General features: G+C 41.5%; 2 protein-coding genes across 11 annotated transcripts in view; one reads left to right on the top strand and one right to left on the bottom strand.

Annotated features, from left to right (window-relative positions):
• Positions 1-1440: 1440 nt before the first annotated feature.
• Positions 1441-13844, bottom strand: si:dkey-154p10.3 (zinc finger protein 454). 4 transcript variants are annotated; one of them, XM_021612701.2, is made up of 8 exons: positions 13625-13844; positions 12695-13247; positions 11827-12517; positions 9745-9841; positions 8091-8303; positions 5407-5540; positions 4239-4362; positions 1441-4034 (listed from the first exon to the last, which is right to left on the bottom strand). In XM_021612701.2, the coding sequence occupies exons 2-8, from the start codon at positions 13235-13237 to the stop codon at positions 3827-3829; spliced, it is 2010 nt and encodes a 669-aa protein (XP_021468376.2). In that variant the 5' UTR covers positions 13238-13247; positions 13625-13844; the 3' UTR covers positions 1441-3826. The 4 variants fall into 4 exon arrangements, with proteins under 4 accessions (XP_021468376.2, XP_036841415.1, XP_021468375.2 ...); XM_036985520.1 differs by having other exon boundaries at positions 13565-13843; XM_021612700.2 differs by having other exon boundaries at positions 13599-13842.
• A 190-nt stretch (positions 13845-14034) lies between these two features.
• Positions 14035-27166, top strand: part of LOC110529981 (serine/threonine-protein kinase PRP4 homolog) — a 42160-nt gene continuing 29028 nt past the window's right edge. For 6 of the 7 annotated variants that reach the window (XR_005052887.1, XR_005052884.1, XR_005052886.1 and 3 more), the window contains exons 1-6: positions 14035-14134; positions 14673-15818; positions 16544-16681; positions 24947-25087; positions 25561-25642; positions 25888-26103. Coding sequence is in view for 2 of the 7 variants with exons in the window: in XM_021612696.2 (XP_021468371.2) it covers positions 14082-14134; positions 14673-15818; positions 16544-16681; positions 24947-25087; positions 25561-25642; positions 25888-26103 (1776 nt within the window). In the remaining 5 variants the exon portion in view is untranslated. The remainder of the gene's footprint in view (positions 14135-14672; positions 15819-16543; positions 16682-24946; positions 25088-25560; positions 25643-25887; positions 26104-27166) is intronic. The other variant, XM_021612697.2, reaches the window with a different exon arrangement.

Here is a 27166-nt window from a genome sequence, read left to right as displayed (position 1 = left end):
TGTTAGTCCTTCCATTTCCTTTGTTAATATGGACTCTTTTGATCTAAATTGCTTTTGTTTTACAGATGACTACTGAATTGCATGGACTCTAAAGGCACACTTAAAAGTGTCCCATACAATATGGGGATCTGCTGTACCTATGATATGTCTGGAAAAAGTCAGTTATACATTCTTCTGTCGTAGCTCTAAACAATTTATCATCTAGTAGGCTTTGATTAAATTTCCAATATCCTCGCCCACGTGGAAATTCTGTAAGAGTAATATATATGCCGATTATGTGATGATCCGACCGCATTCTGTCCCCAATCAACGCTTTTTTACTTTTGGAGCCAGAGAGAATGGCATAAGAAAGTAGTCAAGATGACTAGCTTGATTAAGCCTCCTCAATGTACATCTCACTAGATCAGGGTATTTAAGTCTCCATATATCCACTAATTCCAATATATCCATGACATTCATGATTTCCTTAAGTGCCTGAGGGTGATAGTTTGTAGTGTGATATTATATTTTCAAAGAAGCTTGGATCATCATTATTCGGACCGTACAGGTTAATAAGCCATATCTGTTTATTGTCCAATAACATATTTAAATAATCCATCTACCTCGAGGATCTGTTTGGACAATTTGCACATTTGGATCAAAATGATTGTTAATAAACGTCATGCCCTGGCCATAGAGAGGCTTTTATTCTCTATTTTGGTTTGGCCAGGATGTGACTAGGGTGGGCATTCTAGTTTCTATTTCTTTGTGTTTGGCCGGGTGTGGTTCTCAATCAGAGGCAACTGTCAATCGTTGTCTCCGATTGAGAATCATACTTAGGCAGCTTTTTCCCACCTGTGTTTTGTGGGTAGTTATTTTCGGTTTTGTGTTTCTGCACCTGACAGAACTGTTCGTTGTCGTTTTGCTCTTCGTTATTTTATTCAAGTGTTTTGAGAATAAATCATGAACTCTTACCACGCTGCGCTCTGGTCCACTTCTTCATCAGATGAGCGTTACAATTAAAACCATCACCCCTGTACCATGATATTTGCATTTCTACTAGGTCCCTACTATTCCACCAGCTAAAAGCCCTCCTCATTCCGAGTTGGGTTGTCATCCCAATGCCCGGTAGACCACCTGTATCCCATAGCCCTGAACCGACTAGGATCCATCCTTTGAAAAGAGCACACAGTGCCATTTACCGAATTGAAGTAGATCAGCTGCCAAATGCATTTCCATCGCCCTCACCTCGATTTGTATTATATATAGCTGTGGATCATCCTCTATTGTCCCTAACATCTTTTACTCCTTCGCAACAGTTGTGGGATACACACATACACCCCCACACACTCAACCCTTTCCCCCCACACAACCATAAGCTCACATTCTCAACAATTGCACCATCCCAGAGCCCAATTCAAGAAATGTCTTGATTTGCAAATGCACTACAGAAGGCCTGCAAGAAATTGAGAGATTTTATTAACGATTGTCACATCCTAGATAATGGAGGTCAAGTGTACACCTTTTCCCTGAAACACCTACAATATGGTCACCCGTATTGACCATATTCCCAAGCATCTCCATGCAGTCAGACGCTGCCACCAGTCACAATAATATACCCCCTCTCTGAATGTCCGAGTGTGACCCCCTCTCCATGGGTTACTGCAGCTAGTGTTGCCAGCACTGCCACTGCCTGGGTGGGGGCACCCCACCGGCTAGGTACAAGGTCGTCAAGGTTCTCATTAGCAGCTTTGAGAATTTCCTTGTGTAGTATGCTCTCCCTTTAGGGGGCTTTGGCTTTGCAGGACCAACCCTGCCAAGCAGGCTCAGAATCTTGAGGAGGCAGTGCTGCTCTTGGTCTCTGACCTCATTTTGGCTGCATACAGACCGCTTACAGCAGGCACATAAAACAGTTAGGGACTTCTCCTTAGTGTCTGGGTCATTCAGGTGGCTGTCTAGGGTATAGGGTCGTGGACCGTACCATTAAAATAGGATCATAAATAAATAATTAGATATAATTTATTTAAAAAAATGTAGATTCCCATGATAGGACAGTAAATAAATTAAACGTATAATTTATTTAAAACTGTTCCACAATCATAGGACAATAAATAAATAAGACGTATTATTCAATATAAAAGACATTGTGGCAGCAGACTTTGTGAAAATTAATATTTGTGTCAGTCTCAAAACTTTTGGCCGCGGGTGTAGTGTCCAAATACGCATTTCCAAACGCTCCGATTGGTTGGGAATAGCAGCGTTATAATGGGTGAGGGATAACTAAGGTAGGCTGAACAGCCAAACTAATGGGACTTAAGGGACTGTGAGGGAAAGTCAGGTAGAGAGGAGGAACAGGACAGATTATTTTACAGGCCTACTGCATAGAAAATGTATGTTTGGGAAAGTGGAGGAGAGAAAGTGCATTGGTGTGACTACTTTTGGCTGGTTATGATAACATTGTCGCACTGATGCATTGCAAATGGTGGCACAGGACATACAGAGATGAACACAGTGAAAAAGCAGACCCAATGGAATTGACAACCATTACAAAAATGGAAATCACTTGCAAACCACTTAAGCAATGAGGCAATGACATGCTGTAAAAGATGTGCAGGCTAAACTGAGTTTGTTGTTGAATTACTACATTTAAGTATGAATTACTATATTATTTCTCGTTAGGCCTACATTTACATTGAAGTATTATTTGCAGTTGTCACTATGACAATGAACACACACTGTAAGCACTGAATGGTCTGAACCAGCGTCTGTGAGTTAGAGACCTCATGAATGGTCTTGTGTTAGCACCTTTTTAATAGGTGGCTTGCAGTAGGATAAGTTGATTGAAAGGGTAGGACTGTAGAACGATAAATTATAAACTTTCCTTTAGTGTGGATGCTCACCAACGTTTTACAGTTACTGTATGTAGCCTATAGTTGATCATTAGTTGTCGTTATAGTTATTGGCTTGCTGGATGGCCCAGGCCTTAACTATACAACAACACTAACGTTATTATCACAACAGAACTAGCCTACTATAAAGTCTACTTACACTAATTCATGTTTACTTGACTTTTATTCTCCTAAAATTGACTCTTTCAAATAATTGACTCTGGCAAGTTTGGCACAGGCGTGCTGCAGTAGAGAGGTAAAGCGGAAGTCGAATCCATCACTTCTGTTATTTGGTTGTGCTCATAGCAACGTTCGAAAATGGGGTGGATTTGAGATTAAAAATTACATTTACATGTCGGCTATGCCCGGAAATGCCCTTGTCTGGAGCAAAGGATCCCAATTTCAAACTCTCCAAAAAAAGTGTTCCAAATTCAAAAAAACTGGCAATAATGAATATTACATGAAAAAAGATTGTATGTAGTTTCTTGCAATTGTCCTCTCTGACTTTAAATAATGTCTCTCTCAAAACTGTGATCCCTAAAAAATGTGTCCGGGGATTTGGTCAACTCCGTCAGATTTGTCTAAAATCCTACATTTATCAGGAATGAGCAGGGTCAGTTACACCATAAGGACCCCTTCTCCAGCCAGCCTGTTCTCTCTGTTCCTGCACGGCAAGCGGTACCGATTCAACTTCAGAAACTTCACAGAAAATTATTTGGTTATTACTATGTAATTACCAATTACCATTTAATTTCTAAAGAAATATCAAGTATTGTGAGGTATAGTAAAATAAATGTGCTTGTTTAATATGATTAAAGACACATTTTCATTCAAGACCAGGTTCATGTTCCATTAGGCCACATAATGGAAAAGGAAGTCCAGGTAGTCCCTCTCAATCAGTCAGTTTTCTTTCGTTTGGTGTCTACTGAACATGACCCAGAAAAGGTTATTTGTCAGGATTACTGGACCCTTCCTGCAGAGACAGAGGATTTGGGACGTTTGGGTGTCCTTGGTCCCAATACGTGGGATGGTTCAGAAGAGTGGTGCTTGCGCACATGGCGCAGCAGCAGCTGGCGATCCGGTGTAGCGTACGGACAGAGGTGGCAGGGGAAAGACTCGCCTGTGTGGTGGCGTCGTGCGTGGAGATCTAAGCTCTTTTTCTGGATGCTACAGAAAGATTGAAAGAGAAAGAGGGAGATAGTGAGAGTGAGACAGAGATAGACAGGGAGGGAGAGAGAGAGCTAACTTACAGTGTCGGCAGTGTGGGAGACTGGCGAGGCACACAGAGTAGGTCATTGAGGAGTAGAGATAGAGTTAGCAAACGATTAACATGAACTCTAAACATACATTAGTGGGTGTGTGTGTGGTTACCTGCTGTAGGGACAGTACTGGCAGCAGTAGGGCCTCTCCTGTGTGTGCGTGCGGGAGTGTCGGCGCAGGGAGCTGCTGTCGATGGAGGCGTAGGGACACTGAAGGCATTTGAAGGGCTTCTCACCTACAGGTAGATAGTTGACAGCTCAGAGGTCACAAAGACAGTAAGGCTTCAATCTGAACCTTTTATCACATATTATTGTCACACTAAAAACTCTGTACAAGATTATTGGTGGGCTCAGAACATTGTTTTTTGGTTTGAAAAGCTGCCTTTTCACTAGTCACTACTGTGGGTATTTAAAGGCAAGTACAACAATCTATGTGACTGTGGCCCTCAAGGACAGGTTGGGAACTCTGCACCCCTTGTATAGTAGAAAGACATTTTTAAACCCAAAGCTGCTGTAGATAACTGTTTTATTGGGCCAGAGTAGGTAGCTACTTAAAGGGCAATTTCACCACTTTTCAACCTTACTATTATGGGGTTCAGTAGCTTTCCAACTATTGACAAAAAAAAATGTTTTGCTCAGAATCAAACTGCAAATTATTACTCTGTTGCCCAGTGCACCCCAATTCCTAAAGAAAATGGCTGCATTATATAGTAAATATTGGTGTCGGCTTTCCTGCATGTTTCTCGGGGTGGCACTACCTGGGAGAAACACTGAATTCCCCTAAACATTGTGTTTGTTATGTATATATCATGTCAGTGGAATGGAAAATTGACCTATATGGGATGAACATTTCAGTCTTCAATCTGATGGCATATTATGCAACTTCACTACTGTTACCATGGCCACACAGCTCTCAAAGTCATTGCTGGGAGAGAAGGTGCGGGAAAAGTTTTCTAATAAATTTGGGCAACATCCCCCCCGCCCCTTGGTAAGAACCAACGCACAATGGGCAAATAATTGAGGGTCCAGTTACTCCTCCAACAGTGTTCCCGACACTGGATTTTGCATGTCCAGCTATTCTGGACTTGTCTCTTTACAATACAAATGTAACACTCCAAAACGTACACATTTCCCACATGTCACACACACAGTAATATGTGCCTTACTACACAGGTAGAACATTGAGGTACAACAATGTAATGAATAACACCAGTGTGTGTGTGTCTTTGTGCGGACTACAGTACCAGCTAGGATGATTGAATATGGTCTAAAGACGTTACCTGTATGAACACGGAGGTGCTGTACCAGTGAGGCCTTGAGCCGGGTGCTGTAGTGGCAATGGGGACACTCAAAGGGCTTGTCCCCCTGGTGGATGCCCATGTGGCGACGCATGGTCAGCTTGGTGGAGAACTTCCTGTCATGGCAGGAAACAGGGCTCATTGAGATGCATTTGCAACCTGGTCATACTTTAAATAAACAACACGTTATGAAGGCTTTATATGTCATTCAGAAAGTCTTTATAAGCACTACATCAATGCTTCAGAAATTGTGTATACATTAGGCCTTAAAGGTTGTAGTTTGTTTAAAGTGGGCTTCCTCTATGCAAGTCTCTCAAACACACACTGTAGCATTTACTTGATATGTGCTGCAACTATACCACCATAAAGTGGCAATGATTCTATGAAAGTTTTACACATTGAATTAGAACACTAGAATGAACATGAACCTTCTTTTAAACCACATTTCCATCCACAGCTTTTGTGCATAAAGTCATACCATATATTTAAAAAATTCATGACAGCTGTGATTGAAACAGGAAGTTTCAGTACAATTTTGTAAATGCCGACAGATAATTTGTTCGTTTGACATGGTGGGAACTTTTTGTGTTGGTAAAATTAATTATGCAAGAAATGTCAGTAGAAATGCTTTTATGCGCAAATATTGATATAATAACCATCATATCAAAGTAAACTTTGACTCCCACTACAACTCGTCGGGAAAACATGCATTTTACTAGGCTACAGATGTAATAAGTTATGATGAACTGATGAGCTTGATGCTCCTTTACAAAAAATATAGAGGGTCTTATTCTGGTGACATGATGATCGATGCTTGGCAAACTAAAATATTATTGCTCTTATCATAATAATCTCATCATTTAGACTAGCCTACCTGCACTGTATCCGTTATTGGCTAGAGCACACGTGCCAAGACCAGAGGAGGCACATTTGCTATTCAACCCAAAGGTTTTTGTGATGCAAAATGTGATGCAAACACATTGAACTTTAGATTTTTATTTTGAACATGAAAACTTAAGCGAAAAATTACTTTGTGTGCACTACGCCATCACGCACTAATTTCTATCCGCACAAAGTCCGTTTGGTGGAGACACCACTGGTGAAATTTTTTTTTATTTTCTTAATGCAGATTTTAGAATATTTGCATTAAAATCTGTCGCCAATTGGATTGAAACCTAGCTACTGATGCAGTAAGGCCAATGGAACTCGATCAAACAATGGAAACGCACGGGGCAAAGATTTGACGAATATCCACTTTGTTAAAATCAGATTTGTTGAATGTGCACCAATCTGGCATCCTCCTTCTATCCGCCATGGTCTCCGTTCAATTGACCTCTTTACCGCATCTATGATGGTATGAAAGGTCAGCCATTTTGGCAAGGGAGTTGTTCAACTATGGTTTGCCAGTGCTGTGCTAAGAATCTTAAAAAATTCATAGTTTTACACTATCTGCACTGTGTGTTTGTTAGCTAGCTAGCCATCCAGTTAGCTAGCTAGCCATCCATTTCCATAAATGTTTCTAAATAACTGCCAATATGGCAACATTCCATTTGTACAAAACCTGTATAAACAGTATTTTTAATTGTTAAATGTGATACGCTGTGTGTAACATCCATTTGTAGTTTACTCCGCTACTTGAGTCGTCATCATCTATGTCAGTCAGTCAGTCAGTCAGTCACTCACTCCACACAGACCTAGTACCACACCGTCACTTAAGGAGCGCTCTACCAGTGCTGGCAGGGGCCTAAATCAGTATGTTGTTTGTGCAACAGTATCTTCTAAATCAAAGAGGAATAGGCAAAGCATGAATGTGTTGGCTACATGAATAAAGATTTAATGTAAGATTATAGGGTCCCCTAAGAAACACAGATCATCACTTTGGTTCCTACCCTGTCACAATAACTCGTCCATGGCATTTTAATTTGTTGTCATGTCAAACAAACAACACTGTATTCAAAGTGCCCAGTATTATTTATATTCTAACTATAGACTTGTTCATCCAAGTGTTTTGATCTATAATCTCACAATTGCAACATTTGGTTAAAAATAAGGCCTATTTTTTTTGCCCATATCGTGACAGTGTGGAAATGAAATGCTGAAATTGATGGAAATGCAGGAAATTATTTTAGGTTGAAGTTGAATTGAACAGTATAAAACAATCAATCAGAATGGAGAAAGACCCATTGAAATAATTTAGAATGTATTTGTTGCAACCCTAGGGTCAGGTACTGCTCAAAGCAAATGTAGAACTTTTATTAATCAAAAACATAAAATACTGTCAAATAGTCATACCATAAAATTAAAATACCATATATGATATGATATTTTGGCCATATCGCCCAGCCCTAATCACATGCCTTACTTTTATTTTCCTGCACAAGTAAAAGCAGGAAATGCATCACCTATGCCTCTACTACCATTCATTAGACTGGTTTGGATTTCTCTCTGACCACAATGGCTGCCATTTTCAGACCATTCTGGAACTTTGAGGGGTTTAATTTAATAGGATCTCTATGGTTTTTACGGCCCAGTTTTATATGGTACTGAAAACACACAGAAAAGGAAATAAACAAACAAAGCTTCTGCAATACTCTTTTCTTCCACAACAAACTGTACTCTGACCCCTTGTGGTAAAATGTGTTACTGACACTTCTGAGTGACTGTACCTGTTGCAGAGGGCACAGCAGAACTCTTTCCTCCCTTTCTTCCTCACCGATTCCTCCGCTTTCTGCCCTTGCTCCTCTCTGCGCTCCTCTCTGCCCTCCTCGTCGTCCTTTCTTCCCCTCTGCTTCGGCCTCCACTTATTCCACTTTTCTGGCTCCACTCCTTGCAGATCTTGTGGGTAATTACTTTCGTGGGTGAACTTCCTCAAAGCACACCTGTGAGTTGGAGATGGCAACGTTAAATGGACAATCTGCACTTGAAAACAACAACAAATCGCTCACGACGCCATTGTCGTTTTGGTAAACAGCTGAGGGATGGATGGGTTGTCGAAATATAACCAGTCTCAAATTCATAAAGACAGCCATTAATGCAAGGGCTGACCATCCATGAGATCAAACTTATAGTTTTAACCATTTGAGGCTATAAAATGTTTGTTCTAAAAATGCTTACAGTGCATCCGGGAAGTATTCAAACCCCTTTACTTTTTCCATATTGTTACTTTACAGCCTTATTCATAAATGGATTCCACTGTTTTTTTCCTAAATCAATCTACACACAATACCCCATAATGACGAAGCAAAAAAAATTGGACACACCTGATTCCAGGGTTTTTCTTAATTTTTTACAATTTTCTACATTGTAGAATAATAGTGAAGACATCAGAACTATGAAATAAGACATACGGAATCATGTAGTAAGCATAAAAGTGTAAAATCAAAAAATATATATATTTGAGATTCTTCAAAGTATCCACCTTTTGCGTTGATGACAACTTTGCACACTCTTAGCATTCAACCAGCTTAATGAGGTAGTCACCTGGAATCCATTTCAATTAACAGGAGTGACTTGTTAAAAGTGAATTTCTGGATTTTTTTTCCTTCTTAATGCGTTTTAGACAGTGTTGTGTCAGGGTAGGGGTGATATACAGAAGATAGCCCTATTTGGTAAAAGACAAAGCCCATGTTATGGGAAGAAAAGCTCAAATAACCAAAGAGAAACAACAGTCCATCACTACTTTAAGACATAAAGGTCAGTCAATACGGAAAATCTGCAGTTGCAAAAACCATGTTTCTACCACTAATCAAGTAGTAGAAACATCAAGGATGATCAATGGAAACAGAATGCACCAGAGCTCAATTTGAGTCACAAGGGTCTGAATACTTATGTAAATAAGGTATTTATGAAATTTCATTTATAAACAAATTTAAAAACTGTTTGAGACAAAAGTTATATTCGTCACTAATCAATGGGTATACAGTATATCTTTACCAAGTATATTATCAAGTCCAAAATGGTTGTACCAATACCAGATTGCCCCTTTAATGGTCAAAGACGTATGGTTGAGATAATCAACTCTCTCAACTGTGTTCAAAGACCAACTTGTGAAAATTCATCCAAATAGATTTTATACAGTATTCCCATTAAAATTCTTTAAAAAGTCAATTTTTCCTGAAAGCCATTTGATTGAGCCATTGTGCCATGTCTAATCATTGATTACTTCACAGAATAGAGGGAAGAAGGATGCATTTTTATGAAACTCAAATATGGCATATGTCCAGACCAAATGCTTTTTAAATATTTTGGGTGCACACAATGAGTAGGTTGGTTTGTTGCTCTCAGACTATGGCGCAGGAAGTGAACAGGCAAACTACTTACACAACATGGGTGCTCAGTCCATCCGGGTTTGTCAGTCTGTCCCCAAAGGCTTTGTGCTCTGAGAGAATGTGTTTGTGCAGTTTGTCCCACGACTTATCTGGAAGACAGACAGAGATGGTACAGCTGGGTAAAATTTGTATCATCTGTATTAATGTAAATGTGTTCATCGCTGAATAGAGTTGGAAAGCTGCTGGTAATTTACCAAAGTTAACAGAATCTTTGGTAACTTGGGGAATTAAAGACACACTCCTGATATTTTCCTTTTGAAAAACAATATCCCAAGAATAAATACAGTACTGTATACACATAGGGTAAAAAAAATACATTGCGCAAATAGTGTACTTTTTAGATTGAATGTCCTTCTTGAAGCTTGCAGTTCTAGGAGTTGTTCTGATCGTGGTATTGTCGGTCCCCACCCTTTCTTGCGGGAACAATTAGCTTGAGTTATCAGGCTATGGTTTGGAGGGCTACTCCGATCCAGACTCATTGCGGAGAAGAAACTAATGTACGTGAGCGTGGCTTTTAGCCGGAGCAAGGAGTCTGGGTAGCCAGTCAACCCAAACCCCACACCAAGCCCAACCCAATGGCCAGTATACAGTATCAGTTTGACAAATTGTATGAAGCTGCAACTCAGAGCATTGTTTATTCAGACTGTGTAATGTACTGTCAGTGTTTTTTGTGATGTTTTTGTTTTTTCCCCCTGATCAGAGAAATTAGCAATTGAAGTCGCATGCGTTTCCCCCCAAAATGAAGTGAAAGTACCAGCTACCGGGATGTTCCTGCTTTTATCCATTTTGCTGGTCTCTTGTGTAATCAAATGTATCACAGCATTTTCTTTGCAGCTTTGGGTAGAAAACCAATAGCTTTTTGTGTGGTTATCCTCACAAGTTAAGCTAGTCCCCCATGAAAGCAATTCATTTTGTCCTTCTCTTAGCAACCCAACTCTCCTTGAATATGTCCAACATGTGGCAGCTCTCTGAGAGGGCTATGCCTATGGTGCAATTATCATATGAAGACCAAAAATGTGATGGAGAAATGGGTTATTGACTAAACACAACCCAATACCATTACAAAACACTATACAGTGTATGTTTGGGACTTTTACCATTGAAAACCCTTAGAGACAATAACATAACTGCTGTAGCCTAACGGTTTGCTGTAGTCTAAGGGAATAAACTACACACAGGGGCAGTTTCCTGGACATAGATTAAGCCTAAGGGAAGGAAAAACTGAATTGCTTTCATTGAGGACTGGCTTGAATTGTGAGGATGATCACAATTTATTTTCATCACAAAAGCTATTGGTTTTCTACCCAAGGTTTGAAAGAAAATGTGATACATTTAATAAACACAAGAGACCAGCAAAATGGATAAAAGGGTGTGGCAATAGCAGGAACAGCATCTGGTGAGCAAAACATTGTACTTTGACACTTATTTATGGGGGAAAATGCAAGCGACTTCAATTAATACTCTTTCTGAATGGGCAAAAAACATCACCAACAATACTCCAAGCAGCAGCTTCATATTGTCAAACATAGAGAACTGATACTGTATATTGGCCGTTGGGGTGGGCGGCTTAAAAAAAAAAGTCTTACTCATTGTTAGGATGAAGTTTTGTCCAAATCAGATGTTACGTACTATATTTATTGAATGTTATCTGAATCCTATAAATTAAAATTGCCAATTTGGGTGCAATCAATTAGATTAAATTCTTCAGAGATCAAATTATATTTTAACAAAACAATATTGCAGAAATGCTTATCTTATTAGTTTCTAACTAAAGAAACAATTTCAGAACAATCTTAAATGTTGGGTGTCAAAATCCTCTCGCATTTTTTGAGGTGGAACTACCCCAGAGATAATTACAGACATCTGTGATAATATGTACCCAAAAAGTACCCAAAAAGGCAACCGGATGTCACCTGATAAAATAAAAAAAACTTGACAGATACCAAAATTTGAATAGTTTACTGGTAAAGATTCCAGTAATAAACCCCCCCTTTGCAACTCTATCCCAGAACAAGTTCAATGTTAGGTGGAATAGTAGGGTAAAATTGGAATAAACACTGGAACAGATCCTCACCACTGTAGTCACAGTGCTGGCACGTGAAGCATTCTTGAGGACTCCGCCGTTGACTGTGGTGCCGCCGCTCATGTGCATCCCGGGACTTAACACTCCGGAACTTCCGGAGACAAACCTGGCAGCCATGGGGCCTTGACCCCCTCTCTTTCTCTTTTTTCCCTCGCCGCATCCTCTTCCCGTGGGCCCTCCAGTGGCGCTCCATCTCCCCCCACCCGGCCGACGTCCAGCCGCACTGAAGGCACTTGAAGCCCCTGTCCCCGTTGTGGCATTTAAGGTGGACCTCAAGCAAGTGTCTAGAGGTCAGGGTGGCGCGGCAGAGGACACAAAACAGTGACCTCCGCTGCTTGGAGCCATGAGGAGGAGGGGACTGCTTTCCCTGGGACTGGGGCATTTTGTCATCCATCTTGTCATCCAGGGAGGTGTCTGACTCCAAACCCTCTTGCCCGATGGGAGTTGAGGGAAGCTGGGTAACCGCTCGGCCTGAGAGGCCCTTGTTGGCTGTGGAGATGCGACAGAGGCCCAGGGTCATGAGGTGAGCTGACTGGGCCATTTCATCATCCTTGGCCTCGTTTATCACCACCGAGCCCATTGGACACGACAGGTTGACGGAGTCGGCAGCATCCAATCGGAACACGCTCTCCTCTTCGTCCTCCTCACCATGTCTCTCGTCCTCCTCAAACAAAGTGCTCACCTGTATAGGACCAGAGCAGGATAAACAAAACTGATTCTCAGCTACAAATCTGTGAATATATTGCCTACATAGAATTGGAAATTACTAGTCCACCTTTAGTGACGAATCCACTCGACTGGAATTTTCACTGCATTTGAAACACAATTTTTTCCCACTCCAGTTAAACTTCTCTCTTACCTCACAGGTCTGTGCAACGTGGAGGCTCCCGTCCGAGTTGGAACTCAGGGCCATGTCACATGACTGGGGACTGATATTGGGCAGCATGCCGTACATGGGCAGCAGGAAGGACATGCGCTCCAAGCCCATATGATCCATCTGGTTATCATCAGCATCCTTTGAGACAGAATGGAGGTCATCCTCCAGGTTGTAGCCTGGGGAGCCATTTTGGTCCAGTTCATCATCATCATCATCATCTTCTCTGTCAACTCCCACCCCTGTCTCAAGGCCATTGTCCTTCTCAAGACAGGGAAGACCAGGGCAGGAGGAGGCTCCTAAATCGTGCCTCTCCAGTACGTGTGTTTGGATACTGCCTTTTAGGCCACTGGTGAACTGGCACACTCTGCAGCGGTAGACTTCAACCAGGAAGGCTTCGACTAAGGAAGCCACTTGGGCCTCCAGCCCCTTAGCAGTGACACAGTACAAGGAGGTGACCGTCTCTTCTGGAAGGTGTAGTGTGACTGGCCTGATGTCCTGGAAATCATAATTGACTGGACTCATCATCTGGGTTGAGCTAACATGGGGAGACAGAGGGATTGCATGAGATTAGCATAACTAAAATGTTGGGGATGCAACATTACCTTCGTTTGAACTACACTTGTCCTAGCCATACTCTGATTAAGCAAGATATTCTGTATTCAAGAGAGATAATGAATAGAGAAAGTCTTGCTTAGTGTCTAACCTTACACTTGTTGACCATGCATAATAGGAAGAACTTAGTCATAGTACTACAAGTCAAGCTGGCTAGCTGTGGAAAATGCATGCATGCGAAACTGAAATCTACAATAAATACAAACACATGCACGTAGGTAGATAATGAAGAACACACACTGAATTTGCTGAAATATGCAACGTTTCTATTTACCACGATAGCTAGTTAGCGTTCATTACGTTTGATAAACATAGAATCGCGCTGAATTAAACTCGCTCGTCACCACATAGCCAAATTCCAGGTAGCTAGGTAGCTAACGTTACCTAGATCTACAGTACATAGCAAGACATATACGACAATAACGTCACATTTATATCAGCGATGAGTTCATGCTGTATGAAATGTAAACACGTCCAAAACGAACTGGATCCCAGCTGCCAATGAGCCAACCTGCTGACTTTTTTAGGGACCACTGACTGTTAGTGGAATAGTTCGTTTCAGTGCAGTAAATCACATTTTGTCTTATTGACTTATAATTATATAATAGTGTGTCACATCAAAATATAGGCCCAAAGAAGATTCATTATTTCGAAATCTCTTATATAAGGGGTACAGACAAAACGCAAAATTGTCATTACTTTTACAGACAGTGCCTTGCCTTGTCTTCCTATCCATTGCGCATGTCCAAAGTTAATAATGAAAATGGCTGCTATGGGTTTCATACCTGCCGACGGCGAGAGAAAACAAGCGTAAGACATTTTTAAAATTGTGTTTTAGGCAAGATGTATAGTTGTCGCGATAGGGTATTCTGCGTGTGGTCGTAACTAAAGTTAATGAGAAAAAAAAAATTCGTATATAACAGAGAGCCTGTTTCAATACTGTAGCTAACTAACGCGGCTAACTACAGTAGCTAACGTTAGAAGAAATTAGAAGACATTTGCCGTTTGTAATTGAAACTAGCTAACTTAGTTATATAGCTAGATGTTTAACGTTATTTAGGTAGGTAGCTAACGTTATGTAGCTATCTTCCAAGTCAATGTCAGTTATGAAACTCGGAGAAATACTCGACAAGTTTAGACTAATTGAATCAGGTGTGCTTGTTCAAGACTAGAACACAATTGTGAAACGACTGAGGGTCCCCAAGGAAAGGTCTGAGAGACACTTAAGTTGCACCACTAACGTTAGTAGTTGTGGAATAAACCAGCATTAGTTGTCAAATGAACCAATTACAATAGACCTTCCCAATTGACTAATCATTACCCTTTCCTATATCTTTTTCGTTCGCAGGGGAGAGGATGCAGAGAGCTCAGAGAGGAGTGGCAATGAAGAGGAAAATGAGGACCTGTCATGTGAAGAGGAGGAAGAAGGAAGTGCCGGGAAGGTCGAAGCCGGTTCGTTGAAGCTCCGCGTCGCCGTGAGCTCGGCCCAGACCAAGAAGAAGAAACACAAGCACCGCAGCAAACACAAGCGACAGAAGCACGTCTCCCCAGAGGTCAAGGAGCGGCGCCACCGGCACAAGCACAAGAGGCACAAGCGTAAAGACAACCCCTCAACCGATGTCTTCTCAAACTGTGGCGATGACGACGCTTCCCTGTACTCCTCCTCTGCCAAGCACCCAAGACTGGAAGATGATGAGATGGCACTTCTGGAGGAGCTGGAGAAACAGAGGGCCCTGATCCAAGCCGAGCTAGACGGTGAACTAACTGAGGGGGGCAGGGGGGTACAGTCGGACATGGGGCTCATACTCCAGGGCTACCACTCTGATGAGGATGGGGAGCTTCAGGTGGAGAGGGAGCACAATGGGCAGCACTGGTGTATAGGGGCAACAGGTCCCGGGTCCGGCTCACAGACCGCTAAGGACACCTGTAGAGGACGGCGAGAGTCGACAGATGCCGGAAAAGCTAAGCAGAGCAATCCCAATAAAAATGCCAGGAAGAGCAGGACAGACGGGAAGACCAAGGATCGGATGAGAGGACGGAGCACGTCCAGGGATAGAGACGGCAGAAGACATTCCAGGAGTTCAGTGTGCTTTAGGTCTCCTCCTGGTACCAGCAAGCAGCCTTCCCCACCGGCTCAGAGCAGAGGAGCCCAAAATCAGGAGCCCAGCGGCAGCAACCACAAGTCACCCGAGCACTACAAGGCCAGGTGGCCAGATAAGGAAAGGGACAAGAAGGCGACCAAGTCCCCCGCTAAGGACGCTTCCTCTGGGAAGGAGAACCGCTCTCCAGGCCTGCGAGGGAGGCCGCCAGGCCCCGCCCTCCAGCTGCAGCGCAGCACGTCCCCATCACAATGTCAGAACTCCCTGGACTCATCCTCAGGCCCCCAGGCAGCTGAGCGAAGGGCCATGTCACCGTCACCACCCAGAGGGGGTCACCCACGCTCCCCGGAGAGTCGAAGGAGAGTGATTGACCGACTGAGACTTCCACCTGGCAGGTCAGAATTTTTGGGGGCCAAATATCAATTCCAAAACAAACACAGGTGTATCATAAACATGCACACATCCGTCATAAACACACATTCATTTGTGTTAAATACAGATAAACACGTGCTATTGTTTTCGAGGAGGAGATGTGTCCTCTCGCAACCAGGTACAGAATCCACAAATGAATTTACCGGTAACATATTGTGACAAAACCATCAGCTCCTGGGTTATCACTCTCCTCCCGGGATAGACCATGAGCATTGGAATGGGAAGCCCTGGAGTGTATTGATTAGTGTACACTGTAATGCCTTTTTTTGCAACAGAAAATGTTTTGAAACTAAAAGTAGCGTTTCTTATCAGGCAAGTTCAGGTGAGACCCCATTTTGTCCGGTTGCTTCCATTTGGTTTCTAGTGAATACACCCCTAGTAATGTGAGGGGAGGAGGATACTTGCAATATCACTGTTATTGCCGGTAGACCCTTGACAGCTATCAGCAGAGACAGTGCCAATAAGAAAAAACAAGTGCAGATGTTAGTGCAAGAAAGACGAGTACTTAATTGCTATATGGGAGATAGCACTTTACATGTCGTCATGCCACAATATTCCCAAACAAACACGGTCCATTGTACATCATCCCCACATTGAATCCTGTCCAAATAAAATCAGACCGACTTTAGGTAATGCATGGAGAATATTGAATGTGTAACACCTTATCCTTTTGTCACGTGATCTTCAGGATGTGGAGCCAGGAAGAGGCAGGGGTCCGTAGGGACACTAGCCCGGCCCTAGGTGCCCGGCGACGGTTCAGCCGCTCACCTTTCAGGCGGAGATCGCGCTCTCCCAGGAGATGCAGCAGGTCACCATTCAGGAGGAGGTGGGTGGAGGACAGGTTCAAAAGTGTTTTTTAGTATCCATGTTGGTGCATGTCTCATTATCTGTATAACCACTACCTGTGTTATGTATTTGAGTCTAAAACTACAGATGCAGTGCCTTTGGAAAGTATTCAGACCCCTTGAATTTTACCACATTTTGTTACGTTACAGCCTTATTCTAAAATGGATTAAATAAAGAAAAATCCTCAGCAATCTACACACAATACCCCACAATGACAAAGTGAAAACAGCTTATTAGAAATGTTTGCAAATGTATTAAAAATAAACAACAAATGCCTTATTTACAAAAGTATTCAGACCTTCTGCTATGAGAGTTTGAAATTGAGCTCAGGTGCATCCTGTTTCCATTGATCATCCTTGATGTTTCTACAACTTGATTAGAGTCCATCTGTGGTAAATTCAATTGATTGGACATGATTTGGAAAGGCACACTTCTGTCTATATAAGGTCCCACAGTTGACTGCATGTCAGAGCAAAGCCATGAGGTCCTAAAGCTGACCGCCTGACCAAATTAAGCAAACGGAGGAGAAGGGCCTTGGTCCGGGAGGTTACCAAGAACCCGATGGTCACTCTGACAGCGATCCAGAGTTCCTTTGTGGGCATTGGAGAACCTTCCAGAAGGACAACCATCTGTGCAGCACTCCACCAATCAGCCCTGAATGGTAGAGTGGCTAGACAGAAGCCACTCATCAATTAAAGGCACATGACAGCCAACTTGGAGTTTTCCAAAAGGCACCTAATGGACTCTCAGACCATGAGAAACGAGATTCTCTGGTTTGATGGAACCAAGATTGAACTCTTTGGCCTGAGTGACAAGCGTCACGTCTAGAAGAAATCTGGCACCATCCCTACGGTGAAGCATGGTGGTGGCAGCATCATGCTGTGGGGATGTTTTCTGGTGCAGGGACTGGGAGACTAGCCAGGATCAAGGGAAAGATCAACGGAGCAAAGTACAGAGAGATCCTTGATGAAAATCTTTGACTGGGGCAAAGGTTCACCTTCAAACAGGACAATGACCATAAGCACACAGCCAAGACAATGCAGGAGTGGCTTCGGGACAAGTCTCTGAATGTCCTAGAGTGGCCCAGCCAGAGCCCGGACTTGAACCCGATTGAACATCTCTGGAGAGACCTGAAAATAGCTGTACAGCTACGCTCCCCATCCAACCTGACAGAGCTTGAGAGGATCTGCAGAGAAGATTGGGAGAAACTCCCCAAATACAGGTGTGCAAAGTAGAGGTCGACCGATTATGATTTTTCCATGCCGATACTGATTATTGGAGGGCCAAAAAAAAGCAGATACCGAGTAATCGCACAATTTTCATTTATTTATTTGTATTAATGACAATTACAACAATACTTAATATAATACATCAATACAATCAATTTAGCCTCAAATAAATAATGAAACATGTTCAATTTGGTTTAAATAATGCAAAAACAAAGTGTTGGAGAAGAAAGTAAAAGTGCAATATGTGCTATGTAAGAAAGCTAACGTTTAAGTTCCTTGCTCAGAACATGAGAACATATGAAAGCTGGTGGTTACTTTTAACATGAGTCTTCAATATTCCCAGGTAAGAAGTTTTGGGTTGTAGTTATTATAGGAATTATAGGACTATTTCCCTCTATACCATTTGTATTTCATTAACCTTTGACTATTGGATTTTCTTATAGGCACTTTAGTATTGCCAGTGTAACAGTATAGCTTCCATCCCTCTCCTCGCTCCTCCCTGGGCTCGAACCAAGAACACAATGACAACAGCCACCCTAAAAGCAGCGTTACTCATGCAGAGCAAGGGAAACAACCACAGGCTCAGAGCGAGTGACGTTTGAAACGCTATTAGCCCGCTCTAACTAACCTTTTTTTCTCCACACATAGTTGTGTGTTCCTTCCAAACATCTCAACTTTAGTTTAATCTGTCCACATATTTTGCTAGTAGCGCTGTCCAGGTGCACTTTTGCAAACTTCGGACGTGCAGCAATGTTTTTTTTGGACAGCAGTGGCTTCTTCCGTGGTGTCCTCCCATGAACACCATTCTTGTTTAGTGTTCTACGTATCGTAGACTCGTCAACAGAGATGTTAGCATGTTCCAGAGATTTCTGTAAATCTTTAGCTGACACTCTAGGATTCTTCTTCACCTCATTGAGCATTCTGCGCTGTGCTCTTGCAGTCGTCTTTCCAGGATGGCCACTCCTAGGGAGAGTAGCAACAGTGCTGAACTTTCTACATTTAGAGACCATTTTGTCTTACCATGGACTGATGAACATCAAGGCTAGATACTTTTAGAGATACTTTTGTAACCCTTTCCAGCTTTATGCAAGTCAACAATTCTTAATCTTAGGTCTTCTGAGATCTCTTTTGTTCAAGGCGTGGCTCACATCAGAAAATGCTTCTTGTGAATAGCAAACATTTTGAGTTTTTTTTATTTTTATTGGGCAAGGCAGCTCTAACCAACATCTCCAATCTCGTCTCATTGATTAGACTCCAAGTTAGCTGACTCCAATTAGCTTTTGAAGAAGTAATTAGCCTAGGGGTTCACATACTTTTTCTTTCCATAGTGGTTCGTCCTTTAAAAGTTGCTGTACAGCTTGCGTGATGCTGCAGAATTCTATGGCACTTTATTTAAGTGCCAACCACTGGTACCATTAATGCTAGTTAGTGCTAGTTTGACCACCAAGAGGGCATCTTTGAAAAGCATTTGATAGCCTTCAATAGTGGCTGTACTAGAAAATGTAAAACCTTTTTTTGTAAGAACACAGTATATGGGACTGATTTTTAGAAATTTAGCTTAATTAATTTGCTTAATATTATGGTGTTTCTAGTCCAAGAACAACTCAAATTTCTCTGGGTTTCCATTAGGATGGAACGGAAAATATGTCACTACAGCGTGACGGTCGGGAGTAGGCTACAGTACTTGGCTATTTTGCTAAAGAATCCCTCTGTTGTGCGGGAGACGGGTTCAATTCTCTGATGGGGAGGAAGGAGTAGGCTGTCCTTGTAAATAAGAATTTGTTCTTAACTTACTTGCCTACCCAAACAGATTCAGTGAAAATAAAAATCTCATTGATTTATCAAGACCAGTCCCCATGCTTGTCTCAGAGCAGCGCGAAACAGTGCTAAAATAGTTGTAGGCTATTGCTTCAAATCCTATTGCTTCTAACTTCAATATGCTCTTCAAATAAATAAGACCATTTTTAACAGCACATTACTCAAAACTAGTGGCGGCCAACACCGGGAGACCCATGAGGCGGCTTTTGGATTTAATTCTGAATCCTCTATATGTAATTATTGGCAGTCACGTCATATTTTTCGATATACTGTAGGCCTACCATAGACTCAGTAGTGTTGAGTAATGTGCTGTTAAAAGTGGTGTGGGTCTTATTTGAAGAGCATATTGAAGTTGGAAGCAATAGAATTTGAAGCACAAAGTATCAAAATACAGAGTGGTGTTGGTAAAGGAATATTGTCCTGCTAATAGCCCATAATGGGTTATATTATTACTGTACGTGGTGTCCAGGTCAGGAAAACCAAAGCATTTCTTAAAGACTATCAGAAAGAATGTTGGTACTTATTTGTTTTGATCCAAAGCCATGAATGAGTGAGTCACTCAGCTTTATGTAGGTGCCGGGCTATATGACTTTGCCATCAACTTGAAAATATATAACAATATTTTGGAGGTTATTTTGTTTTTTTTAAAACGAAAGTGAGCGATTGTAATCTGAATAAAGGCCAAAACATTTATTTCTATTTTTAGAGGGAGAGAAATGCTGGGCCAATTGTGCGCCGCCCTATGTGATTCCCAATCAGGGGTCGGATGTGATCCATTATATTTTTTGTCTTTTCTGGTGGATTAAACTGAAATTGCAACCAATCACGGCCAACATAACTACCAGCTACCTGCTAATAGCCATGATGTTGCTGGACAACGTGACCATGTGTGTATTTTCCAGTGAACAACAATTTCTTTACCTTCATTAGACAACTTTGTTCCAATATTTCTGTAATTCAGTGATATTTATTCCCATAGTAATTTGTTATGGATCCATAACTAAGTAAACACCTGCATTTTGAAAGGGTATTTTTTTTAATCATTATTTATTAACGAGAGCATAAAGATACGGATAGAGAAATACAGTACTGCAAAGTATATGCTTTTACATTTAGATAATAAAGCATTTAAAGCGTTTTGCATATATAAGCCACCTGAATTTGTTTATTAGGCTATAGCAGAACAGCACAACGGTCCGGACCGCCCTTGCTGTGCCTGGGTAGCAGTTGATCAAGTTCTGTTGTCAGAAGAGGAATGGGAATGTCAGGATGAACCGACGACCTGATGAAACTGCCAGGTATGTTGACTCTGAATGTCGGAGGTGGAGTTCCAGAGCTCACTGGTGTGCCTGGCATTGTGACTCCATCTCGTTCCTCGCCCTCTTCAACGCGTCAGTCTCCGCCAATGCCACCTGGCTCTGGACCAACGCATCAGCTTTCGCCTGTATCTGCCCTCAGATGTTTATCTTTCTGCTGGTCTGCCTTCAATGGCTCGATCTCGGTCTTCAAAGTTTGAATCTGATCCATGTGCACCTTCATCAGGTGAGCAGAATGGTACCGCCCTGAGCCCCCATCGATTAGTGGCCTATGAACAGGTACAGTAGGCGGCAATACTGTAAAGTAGGCCTAATAATGCAAAAAAACATGCTTAAATCGACTGCTGGTCTTTACTGTATGCTGCACATTTTTACATTGTATTCCATTTCCAGCGAGACTATTCAAGCCATCGACTCACTGATGAATGAAGAATATGAGCGATCGGCAAAGGCAATCTGTAATCTGCTGGCATCACGGCACAACATCAACATTGCTCTAATCACTGTCAGAAGACAGTTGAAGAAACTGGCGTGTACTTATGGAAAGGCTCGGTAAGACATATAAATATATATTTTTTAAAACATCACTCCCCCCCCCCCCCCCCTTGAACATTAACCATGTTTGTTCGCTTGTTTTGTACTGCTCTGTAGGTTCGACCCGATAATTTGTCTGACGAACAAAGAACTTTACGTCCTGCGGGTCCAGGCATGGATCAAATCTGGCAAGACATTCAATGTTATCTTCACAGACGAATCAACCGTGGCCCTTGAGCAATTTGCTTAAAATTGCTACAGAAAAAAGAAAGAAGGTTAAGCAAGCCGAGTCCCAAGCATCCGCTCAAACTCGACGTGTGTGGGGCAATTTCTCGCCAGGGACCAGGCCCAAATTTGATTTTTGATGGTTAGCTTGGCTATTTACAAATCAAAGGGTACATCAAATATTGTAGCCTACAACGCACGGACTGCTATGTGTTCCACAATTCACTGTTGCCTCCTTTTTCAGGTGTCATGGATCAAGATTTCTTTGAGGAAGAAATCAAGAGATATGCTGGACCGTAAGTCAGAGAGGTGTTTCTGGGACCACATTGTTTCTTTCAAGGTCACTTGCTCTGAGACCTTGAAGTAGTGGTTCCCCTTGCTCTGCAGGGGCCGCGGCTTTTGTGGAGCGATGGGTAACGATGCTTCGTGGGTGACTGTTGTTGATGTGTGCAGAGGGTCCCTGGTTCGCGCCCGGGTATGGGCGAGGGGACGGTCTAAAGTTATACTGTTACATTTAGGCCTATGTATATTTCTAGTGTTGTACCTAATGTTGGCTGTTAGGCTAAATGTTTTTTTTTTTTTTTTTTTTTTTTTTCTCAAATGCGGACAATGACCCAAAACACACTGCCGTCCGGTTTGCATTGCAAATGAGGGCATAAACTGAGTCAAGATGCCAGCAGATTTTATGTAGTAAAATAAAGGTTAAATAAATAAGACAACACCTACGGTATGCCTACAGTATATCTAAAAATGTTTTTTATTAATCTCATCTTGTAGGTCTACTGATTTTAAACCCGATCGAACTTGTTTGGCATCAACTGAAAATATTAATCCATATCTCTGCCAAGCCTACAAGCAAAGATGAACTGGTGAAGGACATCAAGACATTTTGGCAAGAGAAATTGATGATACTACAATGCAACAAATACATTGATCATCTCAGCGTGGTTGTGGAGCTGGGTGGAAGTGCAACTAAATTGTAGTTTAAATAACCATCTGCATTTTGAATGTCTTTTTTCTAGTTATTTTATTAACAAAAGCATGAAGATGTTGATGAAGAAATACTGTACTGCTGTTTTCAGTTATAAATGTAACACTTCAGAGTACTTAAGCGTTGAATACATTGCAGGTAGGGTTGTTCGCACTTTAGTAGCCAGGCTATAAAAAAGTCTATTGTCCTGCTAATCGGGCAACAAGTGTTTGAAAACCTGTTTTCATAATTCCACCGTCTGTCCATCACTACTGTAAATAAAAACACTATCTTGTTTACATTCTTTATTGTAACCATAATGTCACAAATAATTTGTATATACCTTTCCAATTACTTTTAGAGTTTGGGATTAATTTGATTAATAATATGGTGTTTCTAATTCCAAGAAAAACAAACCCTCTGGGTTTCCATTAGGATGAAAAGGAAAATATGGTGCTGTACAATGTGACTGTCGGGAGTAGGCTACAGTATTTAGCTAAAGAATCCCGGGTACCGGGGTTCAATTTCCCTAAGAATTTGTTCTTAACTGACTTGTCTAGTTTAAAGGTTACACTGAGAGTATAACATTTCTACACCCTTATTGTATAATTGTAGTCTAACCAATACCCAAACGGAGATTCAGTGAAAATATAAATGTCATTGGTTTATCAAGACCAGTCCCCATACTTGGCTCAGAGCAGCGTGAAACGGTGCTAAAATAGTTGTAGGCTATTGCTTGAAATCCTATTGCTTCCAACTTCAACATGCTCTTTAAATAAGACCTACACCACTTTTAACAGAACATTACTCAACACTAGTGAGACTTATGTCACCTACAGTATTTCGGGAAATATGACATGACTGCCAATAATCACATATAGAAGATTGGAGGATATTTCTGTAATTCAGTGATATTTATTCCCATAGTAATTTATGGATCCATAACTAAATAAACATTGGCATTTTGAAATAGTATTTTTATTTTATTAACGATAAGTAGCTATTATTAGTTACATTGTTTTAGTTTGAACGCGCAGACTAGCACTAAGAACAGTGGGAACGTTTCCCTAGTCAGCACCATTATTAGTGCGATGCCCCTTAAAGTGTTCTGTACTACCCAGGGTGGGCATCCACCCCTACCCTCGTGCCTTGAACCTTGCACGCTTTCAGTGGTTACAGCTGGAGAACTGCAAGGCAATCCCATTGTGCGCCACTTGGGAGACATGACCAATATGATCAATATATTGTCCTGCTAATAACAGGGTTAATAATATATCTGTGAGAATATACAAGGGGCTTTTATATAATTCAAAATTAATAATAATCATTTTGTTTAAAAATATATATAATTTGGAGATTTCGTTGTCAAATAATGTAAAATGAGCCAGAAAAAGGCCATTCTTGAATATGGGGAGAGACATTGTTGCCAATTTGTAAATAAAGCCAGTTTGTTATTTAGAATTATTTTTTTCTGTTTTTAAAGGGAGAGAAACCAAAAACCTACTGTCATCTTATGGGTCTCCTAGTCGAGGTCAGCACGGGTATTGAACCAGCATCTGTAGCAGTGTCTTAGACCTGGTCTGGAGCAATGAAGTGGTGACGCAGGGTACCGTACTAATCCACAAATTACCTCTAAGTACCGCAGTATAATCGCAAAACTTTTAGTGGAGCAACCACTGTATGTAAGTGTGATATTTCCGTTTTTTATTTTTTATAAATTAGCAAACATTTATAAAAACCTGTTTTTGCTTTGTGATTATGGAGTATTGTGTGTAGATCGATGAGGAAAAAAACTAATTGAATCTATTTTAGAATAAGGCTGTAACGTAACAATGTGGAATTGTCAAGGGGTCTGAATACTTTCTGAAGACACTGTAGGTCACTAGTCCTATTGTCTGTGCATTGAAGGTCTGCATAGACTGAAACTTCATTCTTTATATTGATATTTAAATACAATAACGATTTTTATAATGGAGAGAATTGCAACTCACATAAGTTTTGGGTTATGAAATTTTGATTATAAGGTGTTTTGTTATTCTTGAAGATTCAATGGTAATAGCTATATCATTAATATAAATTACCAATGATCAGCAGGATGTCTTCCATATTGCACCTGTAAGATGCTCAGGCTTTTTCTTCGCTCTTCTCCATAGGTCGTTGGATCGGTTGGGACGGAGGCTGCGGTGGCGTTCCAGATCCCAGGAGAGGAGATGGAGCCGGGACAGAGAGGACAAGTTCAAAGGCAGCCTCTCGGAGGGAATGAGGGTCGACAAGGAGGACTCTGAAGATGAAGTGTAGGCAGTGCACTAAGGAATTTTAGTTGCTTATACCCTATGAAAGTAATACTTCTGCATCATGTCCCCTATTCTTTTGAATGGGCATAACGATTATATCATAACATTTGTGGAAACGTAGTCATTTAAGGTGTGTATTTATACAATTATATTTGTGTTTGTGAATACATTTACTTCTGCCAGATGCCATTTATAAGTTTTGCCTTGAAAACGCTTAAAAAACCTACAAATGTTCAAAAACTGGAAAATGACAGATCACTTTAATAGGGTATTGCTTACCTCAGATTTTGTCTTAAGTGTTGACTGTATGGTTCATACACATGATTCAACATTAATCAATTTCAGTCTCAATTAACCACACCATTTTTGTTTTAGGGCAGGCTTTTTGTAATATAAGCTTTTGTTCATGAGTGTGGTGAGGATGACCACATTGTATGTGTTCGTCGAGAGTTGACGTGGTGTTTCCTGTCCAGGCTGGAAGATTACGATGTGGATGAGGAGGATGAGGAGGCTCTCATTGAACAGAGGAGGCTACAGCGCCTGGCCATCGTCCAGGTGGGTGATAAGACCTCAATAATATCATCCTCGATGCACTGACATTACTTTAAACAGAGCCATAAACAGACGTTTAATGTCATGATATGCCATTTACCCTGTATTATTGGTTATTGTCATCCACTGCATGCACACATGGCACACACAGGTGTTTGATTGTTAGTTCATCATGTGTGTACATGTTGGCGTGCCTGTGCTTGGTATTCATGCTTATATTGTGTGTCTATCTGTGTTCCCATGAACAGAAGTACAAGGGAGGGAACGAGGGTAGTAACATGTCGGCACCATCGGAGCCCGGCAGCCCCCAGAGCAGCCCACGCAGCCGCTCGCCGTCGCCAGACGACATCTTGGAGCGCGTGGCGGCCGATGTCAAAGAGTATGAGCGGGAAAACGTGGACACCTTCGAAGAAAACATCAAGGCAAAGCACAACTTCATCAAACAGGAAAAAGACGGTACACTGGTGTGTGTGTGTGTTCACCAAACCTGTGGAAAACTAAGACATATGAAATACTTTCAGATACTTGAGCCACATTTGATTTAATTTGCTCAGTACAAACACCATGAAGTATGTACAGTGCCTTGCGAAAGTATTCGGCCTCCTTGAACTTTGCGACCTTTTGCCACATTTCAGGCTTCAAACATAAAGATATAAAACTGTATTTTTTTGTGAAGAATCAACAACAAGTGGGACACAATCATGAAGTGGAACGACATTTATTGGATATTTCAAACTTTTTTAACAAATCAAAAACTGAAAAATTGGGCGTGCAAAATTATTCAGCCCCCTTAAGTTAATACTTTGTAGTGCCACCTTTTTATGCGATTACAGCTGTAAGTCGCTTGGGGTATGTCTCTATCAGTTTTGCACATCGAGAGACTGACATTTTTTCCCATTCCTCCTTGCAAAACAGCTCGAGCTCAGTGAGGTTGGATGGAGAGCATTTGTGAACAGCAGTTTTCAGTTCTTTCCACAGATTCTCGATTGGATTCAGGTCTGGACTTTGACTTGGCCATTCTAACACCTGGATATGTTTATTTTTGAACCATTCCATTGTAGATTTTGCTTTATGTTTTGGATCATTGTCTTGTTGGAAGACAAATCTCCGTCCCTGTCTCAGGTCTTTTGCAGACTCCATCAGGTTTTCTTCCAGAATGGTCCTGTATTTGGCTCCATCCATCTTCCCATCAATTTTCCCTGTCCCTGTCCATCTTCCCAACCATCTTTCCTGTCCCTGCTGAAGAAAAGCAGGCCCAAACCATGATGCTGCCACCACCATGTTTGACAGTGGGGATGGTGTGTTCAGGATGATGAGCTGTGTTGCTTTTATGCCAAACATAACGTTTTGCATTGTTGCCAAAAAGTTCAATTTTGGTTTCATCTGACCAGAGCACCTTCTTCCACATGTTTGGTGTGTCTCCCAGGTGGCTTGTGGCAAACTTTAAACAACACTTTTTATGGATATCTTTAAGAAATGGCTTTCTTCTTGCCACTCTTCCATAAAGGCCAGATTTGTGCAATATAC

Source organism: Oncorhynchus mykiss, chromosome 8, assembly GCF_013265735.2.
Source record: "Oncorhynchus mykiss isolate Arlee chromosome 8, USDA_OmykA_1.1, whole genome shotgun sequence".
In the NCBI taxonomy this organism is placed as follows: Eukaryota; Metazoa; Chordata; class Actinopteri; order Salmoniformes; family Salmonidae; genus Oncorhynchus; species Oncorhynchus mykiss.
Note: the sequence above shows the minus strand (reverse complement) of the source record. Positions and strands in the feature narration are given on the sequence as shown.